The 26,986-nt window shown below is 38.4% G+C and overlaps 1 protein-coding gene across 1 annotated transcript in view; it reads left to right on the forward strand.

Annotated features, from left to right (window-relative positions):
* The first annotated feature begins 331 nt into the window (after window positions 1-331).
* The window catches only part of CPNE4 (copine 4), a 188,893-nt gene continuing 162,238 nt past the window's right edge, over window positions 332-26,986 (forward strand). Inside the window, exons 1-2 of the mRNA XM_008633911.2 lie at window positions 332-476; window positions 9,580-9,767. Coding sequence (XP_008632133.1) covers window positions 419-476; window positions 9,580-9,767 — 246 coding nt within the window. The 5' untranslated portion in view covers window positions 332-418. The remainder of the gene's footprint in view (window positions 477-9,579; window positions 9,768-26,986) is intronic.

The following is a 26,986-nucleotide window of genomic DNA, read 5'->3' on the forward strand; positions in this document are numbered from 1 at the left end:
TGGTGGGGACTTGTAGATTTCAAAAGGAAGACATATCTCTTGTGTACACTCATAGGTTACTTTTAGAAGTGCTTAAGGGACAACCTCGTGTCAGACAAAGTTTTATAAAAGACATTCCAAGTATCTTGCTTCTCATCTTTATTGTTGACAACACAGGTATTTCTCACATCTCAAGAATTCCTGAGGGAGAGAAACACTTGAAAATTCTTGGTGGCTTGGATTTCTAGAGCTTGTTTTTGAAAGTGTTGTTTAGCCAAAGTCTTGGCACTGCGTCAGAAGGATGTAGGTCTACTATAACATTGCTGACAGAGCTCTGTTGCTTCCAGGGCCCAGGTTAGGATCTCTGTGGGGCTGCGCTGTGTCCCGACACGTTAAGACCCATCTTTGGTAGCTCAGTAGAGCACAGATCCTGGGAAACATGAACACGCCAGCAGAGGAATGGCCCGGCACTGGCACCAGCGGTACATTTGGCACTGGTAGGACTTTTTGCCGAGAGCATGCTGCAATTCTTTTGTGAATCAATTTGATACCAAAAATATCAACTGGCTTATTTGGAGACTGAATCTCTCATGGTATGGTGGGACTGAGATTGCAAAACACTCCCAATATGGAGTAGGATATAGCTTCCTAGAGGAAAGTCAGAATAAGCTAGTAGAAATTAATCTAGGAAAGAAATTAACACACTCTCCATATAGATATAATTTGGCTGTCACAGCTTTTCTCATGCCTGCAGTTGGAGCTGCAATGTGATTGTATCCCTTGCTGATTTAGCTGAGACAGTAGCAATGTGTGCTTGGCCTAAGTCTCATGGGTGACTCTTCAAATATTTGATCAAGGATCTTGGAAAGAAAATAGTAAGTAAATGACAAGGCAAGAAAGGCTCAGAGTCTAACTTAAACTAGTGGTACAAAGTGTGTTGTCCCTAAACCTATGTTGCGAAGGGAAAGAACTCAGGGCTGGCTCCAGCCATCACGTAAAGGTGTTCATTACCCAGCACCCTCCTGAGGGTGGGCAGTTTGCTCCTTGTCTGTCAGAGTCCTGGGAGGCCATAGGAGTTCTGCTTGTTGCTGAAAAAGGGGTTGAGCATGTAGGGGGAGCAACTATGAAGTGAGAGAGCAACTGCTTGCAGCACTATCCACTGCTCCCTTTCTTCTCCTCCCGCTCTACCTGACAGACCAACTTGACTTTAAAGCTCTGTCCCAGTTTTGGGCTCATTGTGGCCCCAGGAGCACTCCTGTTTAATCGATAAATTCAGTTTTTCTCACACTGCTAGGAAGCTCTGAGCCAACCTACAGCAGGTAGACCTTCTGGTTGTATTCCAAATGCAGTAACTAAACAGTAAATGGGAGGTCCTCCCTCACTGCTCTTGATGTGCCTGTCTTTGGATCAGGAGCAGGAGGCAACTTCTCTTGTAGAATCATGTTTATGCTGCAGGAAGAGCCACTATAGCCATCTGTTGAGGAAAATTAGCTGTTTGCAATATGTTACATCTGTAAATGGATAAACTCTTCCAGGCATTGCATGTGTTTATATACATACTCTGGTGTAATTGAGTATAGCTGAGGAACACAACTTGCTGCTTCACTCCCAAGTAACGAGCAATATGACGAGAGGAAAAGGCCTCAAGTTGCACTAGGGGAGGTTTAGATTGGATATTAGGAGAAAAATTCTTCACCAAAAGGGTTGTAAAGCACTGGAACAGGCTGCCCAGGGAAGTGGTTGATTTAGCATCCTTGCAAGTACTTAAAAGATGTGTACATGTGATGCTTAGGGACATGGATTAGTGGTGGACTTGGCAGTGCTGGATTAATGGTTGGACTCGGTGATCTTAAGGGTCTTTTCAATGTAAACAGTTCTATGATTCTCCTCTAGCTAATAGTGTGCTTTTGCATGGTGGATAAAGGGTAATTGTAATTTCAAATGTATTTTATGCAAGTGCAGATGATAAGGCAAGGATTAATGTAGTAGACTATACATCTTTCTTGTTGTTCAGAGTTGTCTAATTATTTCAAGAATTATTTTGCCTCAAACATATTCTGAAGGCTCTCAGTTGGATTTATTTGATACCGGAATTTTGACTGCTACACCTTAGAGTGCTGGGATTATTTGATTTTGTTCCAGGCTTATCTTTCTTTGAAGTATAGCAAAATATCCAATTATTTAAGATTTGTGGATAAGTAACTATGTTGTAAAGCTTCATTTCTTGCTAAGACACTTTTATTTTCCACTCTAATACCTAATTGGGAGAACCAATTTTAAAAAAAGCAGCAAACACATATCCTTGGAGTGAATATACTTTTGTTTCTGTGTTTCATTTGATATATCACTTAGTGAAAGCAGCAGACTGAAATGGCAAGCCTAAGAAAATTGTAATGGCTTTTAGTGGTAAGCAGTCAAATAAGTATCACATGGTAGTAGCTTTGAAATTGTGGATTAGAGAGATTAAATTACATTTCTCTGATTTACTAGGCTTACGTGTCACTTACATTCACAATCCACTTGCATAGATTAGGTTTGGTTTTTGTGTGTGTGTAACCACTCAGTGTGGTGTTTGAAGTGATTCAGTGGTCCTGAGCTTTTTTCCATGTATTGATGCTTAATCCCTGCATTCCCAGCTTCAGGTATTATCATCTCAAAAGTAGTACTCCAGACTCTTGAGAACCAATACCCAAACCAGCAGGCAAATCATTTACTTGTGGCAGCCTGAATTTTACTGGGAATTCATATTATTCAGTCCTGCTTGTAAATCATCAGCTCAGGGAGTCATGGTATAGAACAGTGTGAACTTTGCAGGCATTTATTTATCTTGCTTTTAAAATACTTTTTTAACTTTTATAATTGTGAGAAAGGGCTGTAGAACAGTTCTAATGGTTTTGGAAATAGAAATGAAATTAAGAACAAAGCCATTTTTATTAATGTTTTCTGAGGTAAAATATGCCATTTTCATGATTTGGAAGAGGAACACTGGGACTATTTAATGTTTTCGCTTGACAATATTGAGTTGCAAGTGAAGGCTTTGGACGGGCATATTTAAGGAAACAAGACTGTGGATAAGAGGACAGTTGTGTATGTTCCTGTGTGTCAGCATACCGATGAGCCAGTCTGTTTTCTCTCTAGCTTCTACACTGTTCCAAATAAAATACATTCTGTTACCATACTAAACCAACACACTGTCTTAGAAGGTGTCATTTCATAAACAAGACTGGATACACACCCTCTGAAGCCAGCCTGTGAGCCAGCCTTGCTGCGGGAGAGGCAGACTCCTTGTGTCTGGTACAAATCCAGTGAATGTAGATGAAGCAGACTTTGGCTAATTCTGTGAAAAAAATCTCTGGTACTTTTCCAGTAATAAGCATTGATAGTGCTTTCTAGTAGGGAAGTTGTCTGCATTTATCCCCAGGAAGGTTATTTTGGTCTTGTATTCGTCCAGTCTTCTGGTTTTTATATTAGTGAATTTTTCATTTCTCTTCCCCTGCATATTTTACAGCATTGTAAGAAGGAAGACAGTGGGAGCTCTGTGAAGTAAGAGGTGACTGATGGCATTAGGTACATGCTGGAGGACCCAGGACAAGTCCTAGATTTGCTCTTCCAGTAGAGGACAATAGAATATATGTGTTTTAGCACTGACTCTTTAGGTGCTTTGCATTATAGTGAGTCTGACTTCAGTGGGAGCCACTCAGAGCATCCTGATCTGGGCACATTCAAGCATCTCCCAGTGCTCCAGTTATCTTGGGGATTTTCCCTCTCTTAACTGAAATGGGGTTACTGGTATAGGTGCATCACACTTTTGTACAGTGTTTTGTCATGCATTAGATGTCTCAGTTTCTTTCCAGTGACTTTCCCTTCTTCCCTTATAATTGAAACAGTTGGTTCCATGGTAATGAGTCCCTTTGAACTGTCAGTGTGTGTATATTTCCGTTTACACTGCTGGCACTTTGTTCTGAACCTTCTCCCCTACTGTCCAAATAGATTACTTGCATTATCATACCTGTCTCATTGTTCACAATAGCATTGCTTTGGATTCTCCAGATCCCCCTTCCTTACTGAGTTTACTGCTCATTTTTCAAAGGCCTTTATCAAACTCTGGTAGGTGTAACTTTAAATAAATTTTTGTTAATAGTTGTCAGATAATCAAAGTGAAGGAGGAAAAATTGTATTTTTAATTGCACAGACTATCCTGTGGAGGGATCTAGCTAACTTACTGACTTTTCATTACATAGTAATTCATTTTCAAATTAATTTTGGCAGCTGGAATTATGTCTATATTATCTATGATCATTTAAAGTTCTGTAGCAATTTATAATGTAGTTGATGTTGACCAGGATAATTTTTTAATGCCAACAGGAAAGTCTTGTGAGTGATTTGAGATATGGCTGATAACCAGGGGTCTAGGAACATGGTCAAAGATAAGTTATTGAATGACTACGTTTTAAGATAGCACTGATTGTTCTTGAGAAGTTTCCAGAGATGCACAGAGAAAGGCCAAGGCAATGGCCACAGCAACAACAAAGATTAGACATAATGAAAAAACCTTAATACATATCATAATAAAGATAGATCAGCTTTCCCTGTCATGCTGGGGTCTCTGTTCAGACCTGGGCAAGCCAGGCGTCTTAGTGAGCTCCTGATTAAGCACATGGAATATTTATTTAATGAACTTGCTGAATCAGGAACTCCTGATGAATTCCCACCTTTCCTCATTTGTACAAAGCTTATTTACAGCTGAATGTGAAGGAATGGATTTGCTTTTCACAACCAAGGAAGCTTTAGTGCCAACAGCTGATACAGTAATTACTAGAGACTGGGAATTCCCAATTACATAAAATTTCTTAAAGAAAAGTGATTACTTACCTCAATTACTGTCATTCCCTGAGGGGGTCCATGGCCTACATTCTGCTGGAGCTGAACAAGTCACTAAACAGAGGAGCTTTTAAAAACTATTCTTCCTGAATGCCCAACAGAATTTCAGCCTTTTCTATAAATATTGCTCTTACTGTATTTTGTTTAACTGAGTTCTATTAATTTTAAGCTTATAACTGTAGACTTGGGTTTCATATTTCCTTTTATTAGACTTTAAACCCTGGAAGATCCAGAAACTGTAGGTACAAAGCTTCCTGTCTAGACAGTTAAGCTGTTCTTACGTTTTGAATACTAAATGTTTCTCCCATATATAATTTATAAGTATAAATATGTAGGGAGCAGCTAGTGCCACAACATCCAGTGGTTTTAGGCCTGCTCTCTTTTGGAGGCAATTACTCACAGCTCTTATGTAATGTAACTCTACTATTGGTGTTTCCCACCATGTGCACATAACTGCAAACATAATTTACCTTTCCAGGAGCAGACTCTTGCTGTTTACTTCTGTAGAAGCAGGCAGATGCTATTAGGTCATTTTCATTTCATCACCAAAGTGCCAATAAAATAATTCAGACACAGTTCTCAACATATGGTGACGGGAAACCTGCAACCCCCAAATTCATTTGCATGTAGTTTGGTCTGGAATACAGGTTTCTGAATAACAAGACCTTTTTCTAAATGCAAAGCACACTGGCTACTTCTTTTAATCTCAGCATCTTTCTTATTTGCTGCTCACTTATTACCTGAACTGAAGGTGAGGCTGAGTGTGAATGTTTCCCTGATTCTTCGCAAGGTGCTGCAGAGAGCCACCTCTTCATTTTTCACCCAGACAGCTTTCAGAAAAGCTCTTTGGACATTGTGTGTGTAGGAGAGCAAAATGACACTGTGGGCAGAGGAGAAAACTTGAAATCTGAATTCAGATAGAAACTTGGATTTATTTCATGTTGAATCTAAGGAGCCTGGTTATGAGTTTGTGGAGAGGTTGTGTGGCTTACCTTTTTGTAACAGGGTGGATCTGACTGTGTGAGCTGAATTCAAGTCTTCTAGATCCCAGAGACAGGCATGTACTGCTTGTGTTCTACGTCACAAAGATCCTAACTTCTGCAGGCACTAGGCGACGGAACATTTTTAAGTTATTTCGTCCCCCTGAACAGAGAAAGATGTAGCTGTCAAATGTGTAATACTGATTTTCATCGTAATCCAATCATAATCGTATCTAGGCAGGCACAATTTTCTGAACTCGTGTACTGTTGCTTTTCATGAAATACCTACAGGTGGGAGCCTTTGTAGCACTACTTTGTACCAGAAATGCCGGGCTTATGTATTTATTTTGATTTTCTGCATGGCTTTGGAGCCAAGGGACCCAAATAATTGATTAGTACTCAACAGCGTATCACAGTCTGTACCCTAAAAAGTTTACAATTTGTTTTCTGCATAGTTACAGAGTAGAAGAGGTTGGAAATCACTTCTACAGATCATCTATTCTAAGTCACTGCTTAAAGTAGGTTGCTCTGCTTAAAGTAGGGCCATGCCCTGACAAGTTTTGGGTGCCATGTCCCAACAAGTTTTGGGTGTCTCTAAGGATGAAGACTTTACAAGTTCTGCAAGAAGCATGTATCAGTGTTCAACCAAACTTATAGTAAAAAGTTTCCTTTTCTTTAATCAGAATTTCCTGCATTTCAGTTTGTGCCAGTTGCCTCTTGTCCTGTCTCTGGGCGCTACTGAGAAGAATTTGGCTTCATGTCCTTAATTTCCCATCTCATCATATATATCAATAAGATCCCTTTGAGCCATCAATCTCTTTGAAAAGGTCAAAAGAGCATTTTAATTTCTAGTAAATGAGCTCTAAGTATGCCAGGTACAGAATATGTTTGAGAGAGTGGAGACAGAGACCTGTCTTCACGGTTCTCACCTTTTCTTTGTATGTGACACATTCTTTGGGGGGTTTTTGGGGGGTTTCATTGGTTTGGGTTTTTTTTGTAACCTATTACATTTCAATTTCAGCGTAGTGCACTTTGAATTTTTTTCCAGCTGTTACTTCTTGATGTTTCACCACGGAGAGGTGAAAACAAAAGGCCTGGTTTTGCTTCCCCATTCAGTTCAGTTTAGCACTGGCTAATAAGTTTGTGTGGGAAGCATATGATCCACCGCTTACCTGTTTTCCAGAGGAAAATTTCCAGAGGAAATGAGAGAGAATGTATGCAACAATGAAATGAAAACTTCAGTAATATGTGACCTATCACTTATCTCACTTTTTGTATCTGTGCCATTGCTTTCCTCTAATGGGTACAGCTCATGTTCTGTGAATATTGAAGCCATGTGGAGATTTAAGGAATAACAAGGTTCTAAAGAACTGAAAAAGAAAGAGTTTGTAGCAAAGAAAAATGAATAATTTTTTCCTCCATCAATAATGTATGTAGTTAATTGAAAAAAAACTTCTTACGCAATCTATGTCTATGTTTGTGCAAAATAATACCTTTTTTAGCCACTTTCAGTAGGCTCAAAATCTATTTTCCAGGCCTCCAGCTTCCTGATGTGACATCAGCACAACAGCCCAAGCTGGTGATTATATTAAAGGAAGAATATAATGAGACAAAAGAATAAGGCTGTGACTTGATCTTTTCCATTGATAAATTTAGAACTTGCAAAAGCTGAAATAATAGTTGTAGTGATAAAAAGAAATATAATTTTTGTACTTACCCGCTGTTCTGAAAAACCAGTGTATAATTATTGTAGGAGGAAGAAAAATACATCTCTCCCCCTCACTCTGCTACTTTTTCCTCTTCTCTTCAGTGTTGAAATCATCCAGTTTAATTAAATCACCAGCCTATTTCTGCACAAAGGATGACATTTTATTAATGATGTATGATGTGCATGAGACAGAATTAACCCAATTTTCGAATGGTTTTCAATTTGGAAAGGGCAACATGTAAAAATGTCTTGTAAATCTGTGGGATGAGCTTGTTGAGCAGCTTTCTGAAGGAGATGGGATTATAAAATGATGAATAATTAGACAACAGTCTCTCCAGTCCCTTGCTTTATAACATAGCCTGATAGCATTACCTTTTCCATATCTTCTTTAGTTTTGCCTGTTTTCTCAGTTATGTTTCTTTCCTTGCAGTAAATCCAAGGAACAGTAGTTTAGACAATATTTACAAGTAACTGGGAGGGGCTGAAGGTGACTGTTTTGATCTTAGGGTGTCAGGCACTATGTTTGTGGTGTGGCCACATTTCAAATATGCCTGTAGAGCCTGCGCTTCAGAGAGTGGTTGGGGTCCACTTGGGCTCACTTCAGGTCTGTCTGAATGTGGTATTCACAGCAGATCAATGGTCAGTAAGTTGTTGTATAGATTTGAAAAATTGTAAGTTGTTAACAAGATTTTATCCCTTCTGCCGGGGGAGCAGATAATCTGCCTCATCATTCAGACTTACGTACCTGAAATTTGTCTGTATGTATTAGAGATTAGCACTAAATTGCCAACTCCTCTTACTCTGAATTGAGAAATACCTTTCTAATTTTACCTTTCTAATTCATAGAAAAACTGGATGGGTGTGATTTTGTGGGTTTTGAGTTTATTTTTAACTTGGAAGATTTGGGGAAAGAAAACTTTACTTTCATTTCCATATCTTGAAATTTAACTTTTATCAAAACAGTTCTCAAAAATCATTAACCTCTGAGAACAGGATGTTGTGGAAGAGACAGTGAAAAGATTTGAAACAGAACACAAAAAAGGCTTGCTGATTAACTGGCAAGACAAATCTGCCCTCTAGAAGTATGAAATTCATACTTTGTGGCTGTTATGTATGAGGTAAGATGATGAAGGCAGTAGTCCAGGCATTAGGAAGCAGATTTTTAAAGGGTCAGGCTGAAGCTTGGAACAAATGTGCAAATTAGAGTGTTCCCATATTCTTTATTGATGCAAAAATGGCCATATAGGGATTTTTGGTAAGCTCTGTGTTAAAATATTTTTGTTGCTTCTCTTGAGAGAAATTCTTGCTACAAGATTGGTGGTGGTGTTCACAGTGAAGTAAGGGTTGGAGGTCCCTGTTATTCCAGCCATCTGTGTTCATGTAACTCTGATTCTTGACCCAAAAGAGCAAACACTCCATAACAACAAAACATGCCAACATAAATATTCTGCCCTTCTGTTTAGAACATCAGTCTTGGCTACTTGCTTAGGAATGGAGGCAGGTAATCTTCTGCAGTATGTGTGGAAACAGTGAAATGTATTTTGGAATTTAAGGTTGGTATGAAACGGTCCTTCTATGGCATTTATGCCAAAAGTTTGTGTAAGAAACTTTTGTGCATACTCTTTAGAAGGAATAGAGAGAAATAAAAGCAGATTGGAGGTGTGCTGAACAAATTTAGTTTACCCTTGTTAAGGTGTTATCATAAGAAATTTGAAGTTACCATGCTGTGTATCTATCCTTTGGCCTGGGGAAATGTGGCTCTATAAGCAGGAACAGAGCTGGAAGTTGAGGTCACAGTTCACCCCCAGAGTTCAGAGGCATGGTGGAAAATTTTGTTCTAAACTTGGCTTATAAACATATGAGATGATTATTTCTTTGTTCTATAGGGATTCCTTTGATTTTATTCTTTCCCCTCAGTCTCTGGCTCTCGTTCACAGTTATTGTCTAGCAGAACTTTGCATTGGCGTCTGTGTGGAACGAGGGGCTGTACTGTGTGTGCACCATCTTTAATAGAGCTTTTCTTTCTTGCAGAACAAGGAATGAAGAAAATGAGCAACATCTATGAATCAGCAGCCAATACCTTGGGAATTTTTAACAGCCCATGCCTGACTAAAGTGGAGTTGCGAGTCACATGCAAAGGCATATCAGACAGGGATGCCCTCTCAAAACCAGATCCTTGTGTCATCCTTAAAATGCAGTCGCATGGCCAGTGGTTTGAGGTGAGTGTTTAATAAAATAAAATTGATTCTTCTGGCACCTTCGGATGGCATAGACAAACTGAGGCAAAATTGAAATAGCAAGAACAATAAAGAGAAGAAACAATTTGAAGCCTGTGGCATAATCTTGTAAGAGTGAAGGGAGATTTTCCATTAACCCTAACATACTTTGAATCAGAAACTTTAAACTTCTCTTTGGAGTCAGATTAAAAATTGAGATGAATAAAGAATGAAGCATCATAAAACTTTTTTCTTTAGGGCTTCTTTTTTCATAAAAGCTATATAATAGCAGAGATAATGATAGTGACCGCCAGGCATTACAATATAAAGAAGAGGAATACTGTGGAAGAGTGGAGGATTTATTATTACTTGGCAAGGGATTTGGTGGCAGAGTAGCTTGATTTGCAAATTTTGAGCATTACAGTTGGATTCATTGTTGAAGTTAGTAAAACTAATGTATTTGCCTTATCAATTTGCCTTGTATTGCAGATTGCATGTTTGATTAAAATCCTGCTTTGTGTTATTTTGCCTGATCATGGAAATGATTTCTTTCATAACTGGAAACAGGATGTCTTAAAGAAATTAAAATTGTAAATATAGAATATAGAATGGAATGTAATACTTTTAATGATGTCATGTTGGTTATTTTACTTAAAAGTTATAGTTGAGTGTTTGCGCTTAATCAAGCTAAAAGCTGTGACTTTAAAAAGAGAATAGAAAGTATGTAGAGAAAATTACGAATGTATTAAATCCAGTTAATTTTGAGTGCATATCCGTCTGTCTGTTTTCAAGAGTTTTAGCATTCAGCATAGGATTGTGTTATCTATGAAAAGATAAAAAAAATAATGGTGAGCATATGCAGAAAGCAAAATCTTAAATTTAGGGGTCTTTTAATTTAGCATTTTCAGCCAAGTTTGTCAGACTTTGAGGATTTTGTTCAATTTATTCCAATCGTTTTGACCTGTGGACCTCTGAAATTTTTCCAGTGCAGTCCAGCACCAGCCTAGGAAAGTTAAGGGTTTTTTGATGGTATTCTTCTTCTTTTCTTAGTTTGCTCTTGTGGAACCACTAGACGTATCCCTGGTAGAAAACCAGACTGTAAATAGAAATAAAACTCTCGCCATTGTTTTAGTGCTACAAAATCAGTGTGTCCATGTATTGACATTTAGGGTGATATAATAGTTAGCCTAAAAAAAGGTAATTTTAGGTATCTGTGTAGAAAGAAGCATTTAGCTGCACTGTGTGTAATCACACAAATAGTAGAAATTAACCAAGCAATGGATTAAAGGTCAAAATAAATGAAATGCCCATTTGGAATGGACAGAATGAAAACTTTTGTGCTGTTTCAGTTCTCCAAATAACTTTGTGTGCATTTCACAGCCAGTTTGTCTTTGGCAGGGTAAGTAGATTAAAATTATATATTCTGATGTAGTAATGGAGATTCCTGCTATTTGATGTGGTTTTTAATTTGGAAAGTGATTGTCTGAATAGAGTAATTCTTGCTGAACAGATCTACCCACTGATACAATTCTCATCATACATCATTTGCTCCTACTGTCTAGTGAGAGTCCAGGCCATTCATTTTAGTATGAAGAAAAAGTTTTTATTAGTTCGTGTTCCTATCAGTGCTGCAAAGCGAAAACCACTCTGATGTGATGAGTCTTTTCTGGCCAGCACATTCCTAACAGAATTTTTAATTAAGTTCCATTTGCTGAGCTAAATTGAGTAGAGTCACTCAGGTATAGCTGAAGACATAATTTGGCTGGAGGAATCTTCTGCTGATGGCAATCAATGATCCAGCAAGACCTGAAAAAACAGACAAGGTAATAATTAAAAAAACCTAAAATCTAGTTACCAGTGAAGTGAGTCACTAAATGGCAACCCAAAAAAAGGAGTAGAACTGAGGAGTGTGGATTTAGTGCCTTCATGAAATGATCTTGAATTTCCAGATACCTTAAACCCCTTGGAGATCCAAACATGCTGTAGCAAGATAAAGTATTACTGAAATATACATACTGATCACATTCTCTGGTTGCGTGGAGTCCGATATACAGGTCTGTGTAGGTTGTGCTCTTGCATATAAGTGCTTTTGAAATCCATGGAAAGTACTGAGGGCTGGCTGCACAGCTGCTCCTGGGCCAGATGCAGCTGAAGCATGTGGGCTTAGGCTGATGGGGTTGCACTGTGCATGAACTTAGAGACCCTGGGATATGAGGGAGTCGCTCTACAGGTGCAGACAATCCCTAGAAGTGAGTAATCCGTGCACATTTGTCTCTGGGATAATTTTGATAAAATATGTCAGCCTGTTGCTGAGGAAATATTTTTTTTTCAGTTCTGCAGTTCTGTGTGTGCATATGTGTGTGTTTGTGTAAATTATGCCACCCACACATGTAAATATAGAATGAAAATGTGTTGATGCTCTTGTAGAGTGGGTAGATGCAGTTTCCAGAGATTGGAAATGACATCTAAGTATTCTTCTTGATTTTTTTTTTTTTTAATTTGGGTTTTCCTTTTTTTTTTTTTTTAATTTGGGTTTTCCTTTTTTTTTTTTTTTAATTTGGGTTTTCCTTTTTTTTTTTTTTTAATTTGGGTTTTCCTTTTTTTTTTTTTTTAATTTGGGTTTTCCTTTTTTTTTTTTTTTAATTTGGGTTTTCCTTTTTTTTTTTTTTTAATTTGGGTTTTCCTTTTTTTTTTTTTTTAATTTGGGTTTTCCTTTTTTTTTTTTTTTAATTGTGGTTTTCCTGTTTTGTTTAGTTTTGGGGGATTTTGTTTCCTGGACACAGAATTGGTGCGGTTGAAAGGGACCTCTAGAGATCTCATGGTCCATGTGCTGATCAGGTGAGGACACCTAGGGCCAGTTGCCCAGGACTGTGTTTTTGAGTATCTGTAAGAGGGAGGATTCTGGATACTCCCTGGGTAACCTGTGCCAGTGCTTCGTCACTGTCACAAGTGAAAATATGTATCCTCATCTTCCTATGTTTCAACTAGTGCCCATTACCTCTGGTTCTGTTGCTAGCCACCAGTGAAAAGAAGCCCAGCTCATTTGTCTTTGGACCCTCCCTTCAGCTATTACATTCATAAGATGCCCCCTGAGTGCTCCAGGTGTGTCACCTACAAACTTGCTGAAGGTACAGTCTGCCCCATCATCCAGGTCATTAATGAAGATCTTAAACAGGATCCAGTACTGACCCCTGTGGCCCACTGCTAATCACTGGCATCCAACTAGAATTTGTCTCACTGATAACCAGCCTCTGGACCTGGACAGTTTTCAATCCACCTCACTGTCTGCTCATCCATTCCCTGTATCAACAGCTCCTCTATGAAGATCTTAACAGGAGGCAGCATCAAAGGCTTTACTGGAGTCCAGGTAGAAAATATCCACTGCTCTTCCCTCATCTACCAGGTCAGGTAGATCTACTTCATCTTAGAAGTTTGTCAAGTTGGTCAGGCATGACTTTTCTCCTGGTTGTCTACTCATGATGATTTTCTTATCCTTAATGTGCCTAGGATTAACTGCTCTATCAACTTCCCAGGAACTGAGGTGAAATTGGTGGGCCTGTAGTTCCCTGGATGATTTGATGAGGGACACATAATTCCTCAGATGTGAAACCATTAGGAACTTGGACAAATACTCAAAGAATTCTTGGTGCTGTCCCCACTTCTGGGAGAGATATGCTTGCTGGTTTTCTCTTCTTGTCTGGTGTTTCTCTGTAAACACACCGGCACATGCACAAGTGTGCACAGACACCTCCCATACATTTCTCTTTGTATGTGTGTTGGTGCTGGCTGAAAAGCACTATCTCCACCAATCTAGAATGTAAATGATATGTTGTGTCTCCCAGGAAAATCAGCAGTCTACTCTTTCTCTCACATGAAGCCTAACATGACAGGGTGTGATACAGCAGAATTTAAGATGATGCTGTATTTATGTACTAAAAGCCAATTTGCTGATCCAAATTTTAGCTCTTCTGGCCTTAATTTTAGGCAGGTACACTCTTGCAGGGTGGCCAAACGTTGTACTTAAACTGTTTGTTTAAGATAATAATTCAATGGCTTTTTTTCCATTTTGATTTGAATGTGTTCAAGGAGTTTAAACATTGCACTAAGTATCAGATGGTGAATGACTGAGGTACATGATGACAAATTCCTTTGCTCCAATGATTATTTTACCCACCTAGAGTGTGAATGTCCATGTGCAATAAATGTTAACTGTGTATAGCATTGGAGTCTTCAGCTGAGATGTGCTGGCACTGGAATTCTCATTGACTCCTTATTCCTAAGAAATTAGCGTGGACCTTTTCACAGGTCATCTGCATATGGCAAATACCCATAGTACACATTATTTTGAAAGCTGAGTAAGTTGCTGAGCTGTGTCTGGTCATACAAGATTTACATGAGATCAGGAGGTGTCATACAGCCTGGCATAGCCAGATGGAATGTGGTGTCTGTAGCTATGAAAAGAGAACAGGAGCTTAGGAAGACAAGTAGCCATGTTTGGGAACTGGGGAGAGCTTTCTGTAATAGTACTCTTCTGGCTTTCAGCAGCAGGACAGTAGAGTGTCTGCTGCCTTGTGGATTTGAACAGCCAGCTGGAGGTTTTGCTTTTTACCCAAAGCTTTTATTAAATCTCAATAACTGCAGAGTAAATAAAGCAGCGTCCAAAGACAACATGCACGTGCTAAAATTTGTCTTGATGGAATTGGATGAAATCATTAGAATGGGTAAGTTTGTTTACTGAAATAGATTTTTTGTTGAAATATTCTCTGAAGTCCCCTTTGTGAAACTCAGTGAGCTTTGACAAAAAGTGTGTTGATATTCTTAAAACAAAAGTTATTCACTTGTAATTTAGCATGACATTTCAAGGATCAGCTTGGCAAGACTAAACAAACAAAACTGGTTTTTCTGGGTTTCCTTTTCCTTTCACATCAACCTGCACATCCACACAGACCCTCGTGCAAACAGATGATAGAGACCAGTGAGCTAGGAAATGCATGAAACTAGTTAAGGTACAGCATACCAGTGGAGCCTACTAAACAGGCTTCATAAGAATCAGGCTATAGCAAGGACACAGTCTTGCTCTTCATCTGTATTTGCTTTTCCTCTTAGTCCTGCTCTCTCTTTTCTTTCATTTCTGAATTTCACCTACCTCAGCTCTATTTCCATTCCCAGCACCTGCTGCCACATTTCTCTCCTCTCCATATTTGAGACTGGGGGAGATTCCCTGCCCCTTCCTAGTCTGGGGGAAGGATCTGAAGAGAAGACCCTGAGGCAGACTTCAGCTATTTGTTTCCATAGATACCCAAAAGTATCTTTCATGTTACCCATCTGTGGCTGTTACAGCCCACTGCAGAAGCCAACAAGCCATGAAATAGGGGAGTCTGTGGGATGATATATTCCATGACTCTACCAAACAGTTCCAAAATAAACACAAAAATACTGTGGAGAGGGAAAAATCCCACCACATATAAGTAAATGTGAAAAAATACATCCTTTTTAGTTCATTTTGATGAACAAGTAATAGATGAAGCATTTGGATGGAACTGGAAGTTTCAATGATCAGAAACAAGAACTACCACCAAGCAGCCGTACAGAATGAGGCTTGAGGCTGTCTAACCCCATCTGGCGTCTAGTTGCTAGTTGGTGACAGTGAAGAAATATGGGATCACAGAAATATAAAATGTTTTTCCAGCTTGTTCTTCCAGCTCTCAGTGATCTGCAGTTCAGGGAGTTCTTAAACAGAAGTTTATGCCTTTGTAATTGTAAAAAAAAAGTTGGTAGAATAATTTCCATAACTTAGTTCAGATAATTTTAAAAGTTTTTGTATATGAAAAATAAAATTTCAGGATATCCTGGGACATAAGGATTCAGCAGCTTAGTGGGGGTTGAATAAGGTAAAATTACTTGGCTTTTTTGAACTTGCCTCTTGGTGATTAATTTTAAGTTCCTTGGTCCTGTATTAAAAGAGACACTGAGAAAATCCCTGCTCATTTTCTCAATGCCATTTGGGATTTTATTCTTCTGATTTGTCTGTGACTGTATAAAAAGGCAATCTATGTTTTGAAGATTCAGCATACCTAACCTGTCACAGAACATGGGCTTGTTTGGGTAGTTATTTGAACTATGTTTATTTTAGAGCATTGCAGAAATGCAGTGCCATAACCTGTTGTTGCATTTCCACAGAGATTTCTGGGCCGTGATTCGGGATTTATTCTCTGCTTTAAAAAACTGCAAGGCTTCACAGTGGGCTGGTTTATTGGATGTTTGATGGGTTTGGAGAAATTTTTGAAATAATACTCTAGTCAATGCTAGAGCATATTCTAGATATTATTTTTCTCATTCCATTCTTAAGATTTCAACTTGGTGAACAAACATCCTGTATAAAATTAATTGTAAGTAAGGGGGTTACAGTAAGATGAACATACCATCTTAGGAAGATTATTCTCTGACAAGTAAAGGAAATTACAAAATTCTTATATTTTATATCAGATTAATATGATGGCAAGGAGATCCTTTCACTGAATAGAGGTTATGAAATTAGCTATCTCATAGTGAAGAAGCTTCTGATTCATTTGCAGATTTGGGATTTTTTCTCTTCAGGAAGGCTGATAATTGGAAATACTACCTGCATGTTCTCTGGCCAAAGCGTAGATCAAAGTCTTTAAAGAAATTCTAGATCTGTTGTAAAATTGGATCCATGCAGATTGTGATTTATGAAAGCCAATGGGGAAGAATTGAGTCTTTACCTGAAATGATCACGACCTTCATCAGGAAAGAAAGGCAATGGGATTCTTTCTAATTAAGCCACAACATAGCCAAGGTCTTACCGTTCCTGACTTGGGGCTGACAGTCAAGGTGATTGGCCCCTCCTGCCCAGATCATTCAGGTCTTCAGAGCGCTTGGTCTTGTGTACAGCTCTATGCCCTTCACAACTTGCAGGTGATGATCTGGGAGTGCAGGTGTTGATTACTGACCTTTGGACATAGGAATAAATGGGAGCAGTCTGGCTGCATTCATTTCCCAAGGGATGTTCCTAGAAGGTGATGCTTAAGTCTTTTAGGAGCCATTAGACTTACCTTGTTTTCACTCATCAAACTGAAAGCTGTGATTTTATTTACACCATGGCATTGTGCCTGTGTATATGCCTTTATGGTTTATTTCATCCTCATAATTTTATATCATACTTTTCTTTCTCCTTTTTCATCAAGTCTCTGTTGATGCTAATGAATGTTTCTTTACTCAAAACTACTTGGTAACCTCTGTTGCTGCCAAGATTTGCTTTTAGCTTCTGATTTCTGTTCCTGATGTACTTTCTTGAAGTCTTTTTGTATGGTGTGACTGTCAAAGACAGCTCATCTTTTTCAAGCACCATTGGAAGTCTGTGAGGTCAGGCTGCAGGCTAATTGAATGTTTTATCTTGGTGAGTTCTCAGCCTGAATTCATCTAATCGGATATTTTTCTTTCGAAGCCTTTCCTTTCCTTTCTAATATTTTGGAGGCACCCTCTCTTCCAAGGGTTTGCCTGCTGAGGGTCTCCTGTCATTAACTCTTTCTGGAAAAAGAAAAGTTCTCCACATGGAGGGAATCTGCTATGCAGTTTTTCTCCATATCCTACACAGCATCATTCATAATATTCTGTTCAGCCACTAATGCACTTAGTACGTGTTTAAAAATATAGATGCACAAGCTCAAAGCCTGGAACTGTAATTTATATTACTCTTCTTAAAAAGAAAGAGAATGCTCTCACAGGTCTTTCCCAACTACTTATGCAAAGTTAGAATTCTGAAAACTAAAGGCTGTAATTTTTTTGTGTTGGCAAATATTTGATTAGAAGCTGGTACTGGGAACTTTTTCCTCCTGTGCCTAGCTCAGAGATATGAACATCATTAGGTTTTGATGAGATTTCTTTTTAGACCCCAGGTAATAATGTGTTTGTTTATGTATTTTAAATCTGTTTTATAATAACTCCCTCTTGTTTTTATCTCATCCATCACTGTTGCTTTTTCTTGAGCCTTCTCCTTGTCTCAGCGTTTAAATACAGCCACTGTGCTTTTTATCCTGTCTTTTTAAATCAGCTAGTCTTTTAGCTTCAACTCATTTGAATCAGACATGTTGTCTCAACTGGAAACAAATAGTGTCATGTTGAGTCAATATATATGAAATATCATATTATTCCACTAGCTCAAATACCATTTTCTGCCTTTGTAGTGGAGTTTGTGAAATGTAATGCATGTGCAAAGGAGGGAAAATAGATGTCTTTGTTCTTATTGAGAGTGGTCATATTTGAACGGGATGATTCCTCTCTACCAGAGCTGGAAGCCTGCTTCTGTGTCTGTCCAACTAAACCTCTTCAGATCCTCTGTCTTCAACTCATGGAGAGTGAAGAGTTATTTTCTCAAAGTTTACATAATTGAATAAAACCACATGTACTCCTGGGAAGTCAGGAGGGAATGGAATGCTTACGTATGAGAGGTGGTAAAAGCCACATGGTCTCTCCCTGAACTTGTGGCCTGGACCATCCTCTACCAGGAAGATCTTCTGTTGGGGCTGATTTCCAGGAACCTTCTGCCTGGTAAATCATACCATGGGAGAGCCATAGAAATTAAATGTGGGATCATGTTGTCATTTTTTTGTTAGGAAATATTTACATTCTTAAAAATCAGTTCAATACTGAACTAGCTTAGATGAAAATCTGAATGACCTGTACTTGTTTACATCCTTGTTTCAATGTGCAGTGGATCAGGGGTTATGGAAATGATTGAGGAACTCTGCTCCTTCATGGTGAACAATTTCTCTATAGCCACGCTCCAGCAGATGTCTTCAGCTAGAGTGTGTCTGTGTTTGCAAGTAGCACTATGCACTTATCTTGACATTTGTTCCTGTGGAGGAGCCAACTGGGTTGGGTGCTCAGCTGTCAGATTTCTCTATGGCTTTGCAGACATTTGTGTATTGTTGCTGGTAGAAACATTTTGAATGGTTTTAAGCTACTCAAAAATTTTGCCTTCATCTTAACTTTTGAGCAATTGGATTGCAGACATGAAATACTAAGAAAGAACTGAGAGGAGTTCTCATCTGTTCTTGTATTTATGAGATTTAAGATGTCAAAATACTATAACCAACAAAATATTTTACTCTATATTAATGAAAGTGCTTTCTTTACCTCATTAACAGGGCAGCTGAATTATTTCCTCTTCCCATGCAGTTCTAGATATTTCTTTGTTGTTAATGTACTTTCATCAGTGTTTCTAATCATCCTAAGCCATTCCTGTAAATACTGCCTTTAGCCATGTTGTCTATTTGATGGTTCTTAATTCATGGTTCCTTAACTTTTCACAACTTTTTCTTAGGATAGCTTTCCATGAAAGCTGTGACTCTTACACACTGTTCTCAGTCATATATATGCATGCATATATATATATATATATATACACACACACACACACATTATCTAAGGAAGATATCAAGAAAAAGAAGGTTTTACAGTGCTTCCACTCTTTCTTAACCCTGAATAACTGGTTTGGTAGGAATATCTATAGGAGGAATTCTATACTGCCAGCAGCGCCAAAAAAAAAAAATTCTTTTGCTTACTTCCCCTGCAGTTTAATTATCTATCAATGTGGATACAAATATTGCTGCTAGCAAGAATTTCTCTTACTTCTTTCCAGTCCTGTGAGATATTTTTCTCTCTCATGGAAGATATTAGTAGAGTTCTATAAGCTATGAACACCTGTGACCTTGCAAAGATTTGTTTATAGTACAGTAGAAAAAAATATTTTGACAATGGATGTTTTAGGATTTTAGCCAATCACCCCAAGGGGTGGCTGATCCTTTGTCCAATTAGACTATGAAGAAAAAAGTCTGTAAAAGAGTTGTAAAATAATTAAATAAATCAATCTTGCTGCACAATGCCTGCCTGTTGGATCTCTCTTCTCCTCCTTACCACTGCGGGACACAGTGATATATCAGATACATAGTATTTTAAACTTGGATGGAGAGTTTAAGGCTGCTTTTGTCATGGGCAGGCAGATGCACATTTCAGATTACCTCAGTTATATGCCTGCCTCTCATGAGCTGTTTTTTATAGATACAGAAACCTCACACATCTCCAGAACAGATTTTAAGCCTGGTTTGACTTCAGTAGTCTGACAGATTTTGCTAAACCTACAGTAAACAGGAATCTTTGGAGCTGCTTTGTAAGTAGATAATTCACTTGATTGATTCAGTACACTGATTCTTAACCTGTAGCATCAGAATGGGACTTAGAGATTGTCAGCAGTGTGAGCCTCTTCTGCGTTTACTGTGAGGAGCTTTAGGGCCTAATACAAATTGTTTCCTGAAGGAAGAGAGCACTTATGAAACTCTGAGAATAAGTGATTTAGAAAAACAGTCTGAATTACTGCGAATGTGTTTTGAGAAGTCTTCTATTCAAATACTGATTGACCAGGGATACCAAGTTCATTAAGCTGGTTTGGTTTAAAACCATTGCGTAATAAGAGAACGTGCTGTTGACATGAATTGATGGAGTTCAAGTTTGTGCAAAGGAAAGTAAAAGCAGTTTTACTGGAACCACTGTTTTGCATCTTCCCTCGTGTTTGGTAGTAGCTTAAAAATGTATTGTATCAGTTATGTTGTAACCAGGCCAGAATACAGACTCCCTGGTATCTGACTGAGAATTGAAATGTCCAAGATGCATTTCTGTATAGATGCACTGACCTCATCTGTTAACAGATATTTCAGGATCTGCCTGATTTTTTTTTTTAATTTTTTTGAAAAATTGAAAGGATTGATTTTTTTCTTTCTCCCCTTGAGAACTTTACAATTTTGCATGTAAAAACAGGTAATCAAAGCAGAGCCACATTGCATCAACTACCAGAATCGTGATTTCTGCTCTTGTTTCTTTGCCACTCTTTGCATTCTCCGAAAGAGGAACCTAGATGTAAACTAGTAAGACTAGTCTCTGAAGACAAGAAAGCAACAGGGTTGAAAAATCTCCTCTCCAAGCAGAGGGCTTGGAGTGGCTGCTACCACCACCATGCTACTGCTGCTGACAGCAAAGCAAAATTTTACCAATTCTGGCTCTACAAAGGTGCATATTTGCTAAGAAAATTTTAGGGCACTGTGAATCCAAAGAAAGTCCATACTATTTGGGTGTAGATTGCGTAGGTGATCTGTATAAATTTACCTGCTTTTGCACTTAAAGATGGCAGAATAAAAATACATGACAAGCCAATTCTTGGTTTGAGCAGTCTCTTCTAGAAGAGCATGTAAGTCATTGGAACTGGAATCATTGCTGTAGCTCCCTATGAATAATTGTTTTGTTCAAAAGGCCTACAGTGTATTGTTCAGCTACTTTTTAGTTTGAAATTCATCATAAAATATTAACTGCAACTATCAGAGGTAAATGTCACAATTTTGTGAGATACTCAGTATTATTCCACACCACCAACGTGGGATGTTGTGATTTTGAAGCAGAAAACTGTCCATTGTGGTAATCTGGATTTGTAATGATAAACTTAATCAGAGGGATTCAAGGTTTGTTTTTCAATTCAATTTCAATTAAAAACCAAATCAATTTAAAATATGAGGTTTGAGGCTTTTGTTTTTCAAATATTTGGAAAAACTCATTGACTTGCTATGGCACCAGCTGGCTCGTGTATGCCATTGATGTAGAACCAGCTGCATTTGGATGCAGAACCAAATGATGCACTGCATCCCTTCTATATGCCTCTTCAGGGAAACATTAGGATGATCATTGTATCTTGTTGTATTTAACTAAAAGTGCTGTTTGAGGGCTGATTAGTCTGCTGTTGCCTTGTAACTGGGGTAAACTTAAAAGCTTATGCTGTGTCACTGCCAAATGAACTGGACTAACTTCAATAGCCTTACTCCCCTGGCTGCCCTTCAGGTTCCACATGGATGCAGAACTGTTTTCACTGACAGTGGCATTTTCTGTTTTAAAACTGTATTTGCACTTCTCCAGCTTATATTGGGTTTGTCAGCTGCCATATAGGTGTCTTTCCTATTCTGCACAGGAATATACAATATAAATTCCCATGCCTTTGTTTCTCTCTTTGAAGTTATTGACCTTATGTTCATTGTCATCTGATGTTTCAGTACACTTTTTACAGTCCCCAGTGTGTGCCTAGTTTGTTGAAGGCCTGTGCTTGCCTGCTTGATTCCTTCATTCTTTAATTTAAATCCCAGAGTAGATCCTTGACCATCTTTGCATTAGTCTTACTCTTTCTTTTAATAAAAAAGCTGTCACAGAATATCCTGAGTTGGAAGGGACCCACAAGGATCACCAAGTCCAACTCCTGGCCCTGCACAGGACATCCCCAGAAGTCACACCATGTGCCTGAGAGCATTCTCCAAATGGTTCTTGGACTCTGTCAGGCTGGTGCTGTGACCACTCCCAGGGAGCCTGTTCAGTGCCTGACCATCCTCTAGGTAAAAAAGCTTTTCCTAATATCTGACCTAAACCTCCCTGGACACAACTTCATGCCATTTGGTAAGGAATGTCCATTCTTTCTTCCTTAGTATGGTGGGACTTGCTTGATCTTCTGCCTGATTTAGCCTAATAGCTCCATAATGAAGTCATGTCCAAAATATTACAGACAAATTTTCCTTTTTCCTATATATAATTTATATTTTTCCCTGGGAATTTATTGAGATTCTCTAATAATAGTGGAAAATGTTGATGATAGCTAACCTTGTGGTGGAGAGTGAGACTTACCTTTAACGATTTAAAATTCTACATGCAACTCTGGTTCCACCCAAAGCTGTTATTTTTGAATTCAACTGTAAAGCTGTTTTGCAACTTGTGGAGATTTTTTGCCCATATTTTGATTGGTTTTGAATTTGCTGCTGAACATTGAATTGCTGCATTGGCACCAAAAATAAAGTGCTCACAGGGCTTGCATGCTTGTTTTTTAAATTGATACCCTAGACTTGCTTTTCAGGTTTGATCTGATGTTGTCATTATTTAAAGTAGCCATGTCCTGACCTTCAGGTGCCCCTGCATTTTGTGGGAAAGAAGGTGGTTGCAAGTCCCAGGTTTAATAGAAAACAACACACTCAGTGTAACTATTCCAACTTGATAATATTTTGGTCTCTGAGCTTTTCTTTTGTGATGGAAATGTTTCCAATTCGCATCATTTGCATTAAAGAATGAAAGAAATCATTATAACACTTTAGGAACCATTAAAATTTTTTCTTTATAGTTTAGAAGAGCTGTACATATACTCTCCTAAGCTGGGCATCAGCAATTTATGTTCGTGTTATTTTTAGAAGGCTAATACAAGGAATACATGCATCTTTAAGTAATTTTGAAACCAAGGAAGTCTGTAGTTTCGAATACATTTTAATTGTATCAGTTGGGAATAATTTTAAATAAGATTCTGACATAATGATAAAGTTCACAGAGTTTACATTGTCATAGTATGCATCTTTCCATCTGGATATCCTCTTTCAAAGCAGCCACGTGCTCTTACCCATTTAACTGGAGCACAGCTGATGCAGGCTAATTACTTTTTCCTCCTTTTCATTGTATCACTCTGCTTTTTCTGCTGATTTCAGCTGGAGTTGGAGGTCAGTCTATTTAAAGAGCCCACACTTTTATCTTGATGTCTCTTGTGAAGCATTGTATAATTTGGCTACTCCTGGGGATCTTTGTGATGAGGGTACATAATTTACTGACCATCTGCCTGCCTTTTCCTTTTCCTTTCATTACATATGCAGAGAGGAAAAACTGTTAAAGAAGGGGGTCACGTAATACATATATAGAACTTGGTTGCTGACCAAGTTACATACTGTGTTTGTCATTCAGAAATCCTCTTTCTGCCAGAAGTTGGTGTTATATGAAATTCAAAGGAGGACTGGTCTGTGGCACACAGTACTGAAGAGAAATGTTTATCAAGGGTTTGCTTATTTTAAAAGCAGTTGGTTGAGCTTTTTCATAACATTATTGTTGATTTCCTCACAACTTTATATTGCCTTCAGACTGTATTCAAAATCACAAGCTACCCCTTACTTTGTGACCAGCATTCTTGTATGACAGCTCTGGGGGTCCTCTTCTTCCCCAGCAGGGAGCTATTGAAAGTCCTGAATGACCAGGCTGGAAGGGCTCAAGTTAGTTTTAGTTGGGCATGGTATGTATATTTGAATATGACAAAGTGGAGAGCAAGACAAGATGGAACAGACACTAATGTAGAATCAAAATGAGTTCGTAGCTAAAAAACAGTAGCATGGAAACTTTAATACAGCTTGGAGAGCAGCAGAGCGTGGCCTCAAGAGAAGCCTAGGGAAGAGACTTTCGGATCTGAGATTATTTTAAAGGACATGTCTGGCTGTGAGGAAAGAAAATTTTGTTCATTTGACTTCTTTATGAATGCTTTAAAATAGTTGCATCAAAGCTTCCTGACTCTAGAGAACTCTAGAAGCCACTGTTCTAGAGAACAAGTCCTTTGAGGAATGGCTGAAGGGAATGGGTTTGCTTAGCCTGGAAAGAAAGGGGCTCAGAGACCTCAGGTTATACCAGGAGAGGTGTAGGTCAGATATTAGGAAAACATTTTTCACCAAAGTGGTTATTGAGCAGTGGAATAGGCTGCTCAGGGAAGTGGTTGAGTCACCATTCCTGGAGGTATTTAAAAGTTCTTTAGATGTGGTGCTTAGTAATATGGTTTAGTGGTGGACTTGGCAGTGCTGGGTTAATGGTTTGACTTGGTGATATTTAAGGTATTTTCCAAACTAGATCATGCTATGCTTCTATCCTATTTTCATTCTCAGTGGAATAATCTTACAGGACCCAAATCTTGGCACATAGTTCAGTGGGATCATACTTTACTGAGGTTTATACCTGGATGGCTGCTCTCACTGTTGGTCCTTTTTGCCAAAGTGTCAATACCTCCACTTGGTCATGGTGTGTCTGCAGAGTGATGTTTCATGCAGCAGATTACAGTAGGTATAGGTGTGATGGACATATTCTTAGCCATCACTTCTAAAAGTGATCTCTTAAACTTTTCAGGGACCTTTTATCTGATTTCACAAATAGCAGTTTTATTCTAAAAATATATGTATGAAAATTCAGATCTAAAGTAGTGCTTTTGCACAAGCTTTTTGTGGTGAATTTTTGTCCCCAGTTTCTTGCCATGCTGTTGTGTGTGTTTATAAATACTTAGCGATGAGTTCTTAGAGGCAGAAAATACATCTTTTTTATTTGCAGAGAATAGTAAGAGTCTCTAGGTGTCATTGCAATAAAATAATCATACTGATGGGTGTCTGAGTAGTAGTAAGTGTGATAATAGTTGAAATGATCTAGTAACTTACCTTGGAGTCTCTGAGTAATAGTAAGTGTGATATAGTTGAAATGATCTAGTAACTTACCTTGGAGTGAAAGTTGCTTATTTGGTGGTACAGAGAAAAGCGAGCAAAACATACTTGGTTATTTTTTGTTATCTTTTGCTTAGAGAAAATATTAAACATGGCTCGTCACTTAACTTGGCTGGGGCTATCTTCATGAAGCTTTTTTTATATTTTATAACCAATTATCTTGCAATATGGAGTGTTTTGATTAAGACATGCTTTTTAAAGATCAGCATTCATGGCACATGCAGTGAAGAGCAATTTAAAATTAAAAGGTTGCTTTAGACTTTTAAGAGCACCTGGATCTTATTTTAGAAGCAATTGTAACTCTGGGCCAGCACCTTGTAGAGCAATTTAAATTATTCTTTTTTACTATTTTATTTGAGTACTTGGTAAGGAATTGATTTGAACACCACGGTGCTGAGCTCTTCAGATTTTGAAGTAGTTCCAATTCCCGGTCACATTTAGCTGCAGATATGATCTTCTCTTGGTTCTACAAAGGCAGACATCTTAAGAATATCACCCAGACAAAGAAGTGAATCTAGACTCCTTTGATTTATCAAGCATTTCAGTTCATATATTTTTCTCTTTTTTGCTTACACATGGGAGAACTATGGTCAACTATGGTTCTTAGGTCAACAGGAAGACACTTAAAAGTTGCAAAAAAAAAAAACCAAACCAGACATAAAGTTGCCAATTGTACCATATCTATTCAGTATCTGAAGAAAATCTTTTCATCAGTAACACATTCATAAGCACTGCACTACATTCAGTGTATTGGTTTATGCAGGGTAAAGGGGCATGGGAAGAAGAAACAATCCTTTAGTTATATTCAATACTCCATTTGGGAGTATGGTCTGCCCTGTGCCCCATGTGAGACAGAAGACCTGTGGGAATGAGGTGAAGGGAAGGAAGGAATCATCATGTAATGAAGGCTGATCATTATTCATAGGCAAAAAGAGAAACTGTGGCTGCACAGGTGGTCTCCGTTCTGGAAGTTACTACTCTGAGCACTTGGCTTTGAACCACAAGTCTTCACCCCAGTGATGTTTTTGGAAAGCACTATACAAATAGAGGGATATAATTGTGCTTTACTTATATGAAGTGACACAAGACAGCTGTGTCTTTTCTTAGCTTTATTTTCAAAAGTATGATAACATCAAGATCCATTCTCAGCAAGGTGTAGTAGCTCTCCTAAATACAGGGATTAGGGATTTTTGCTCCTGCTCTCCGTAGGGCACTCAACCCCTTATAGGCAAACACAGTTGGGCTTGTGAGCAGGTGGGCCTACAGAAGTGTGTCGTTAAGTCCCTGGAACCACCAGTGAGAACCTTTGCAGTACAGTAGCTGCAATATGAGAAGCTGCCAATAGGCAGCTCATGGTAACAGATTGCAACTAACTGTGGTGGTGCTCGGAGGTGGTGTGGGGAGGTGTACACCAGTATAGAAAGGCTTTATAAACTGGAACCATGAAACCGTGAGGATGGCGCTAAACAGCATCACCATCTCCCTGTACAGGGTGGGTTTCTTGTAAGAGGCTGGAGGAAGCTGATGATTTTTTATAAAACTCTCAGAGTATTTTTGCCTTTGGGTTGAGATAAATAAATCATAAGATACATTAGAGATTTCACTGGAGTGTGGAGGAGGAGAATGTAAAGTCTGAATATTTTGTTTTCTGTCTGAATCGCTAATGTGCCCAGTCAGTTTAATTAGAATAATTAGTCATGAAATATATAATTGGTGTGAATCTTCCTGCAGATTATATAGAGAGCTTTTGAAGAGGAATGTGGTTATTTGATACTGATCCTACAAACATTTATGCATGCTCTTAGCTCAGTGTGCAGGAATCAGTGTCATCCCATTGAG

Source organism: Corvus brachyrhynchos, unplaced genomic scaffold, assembly GCF_000691975.1.
Source record: "Corvus brachyrhynchos isolate BGI_N302 unplaced genomic scaffold, ASM69197v1 scaffold94, whole genome shotgun sequence".
NCBI classification, from domain to species: Eukaryota; Metazoa; Chordata; class Aves; order Passeriformes; family Corvidae; genus Corvus; species Corvus brachyrhynchos.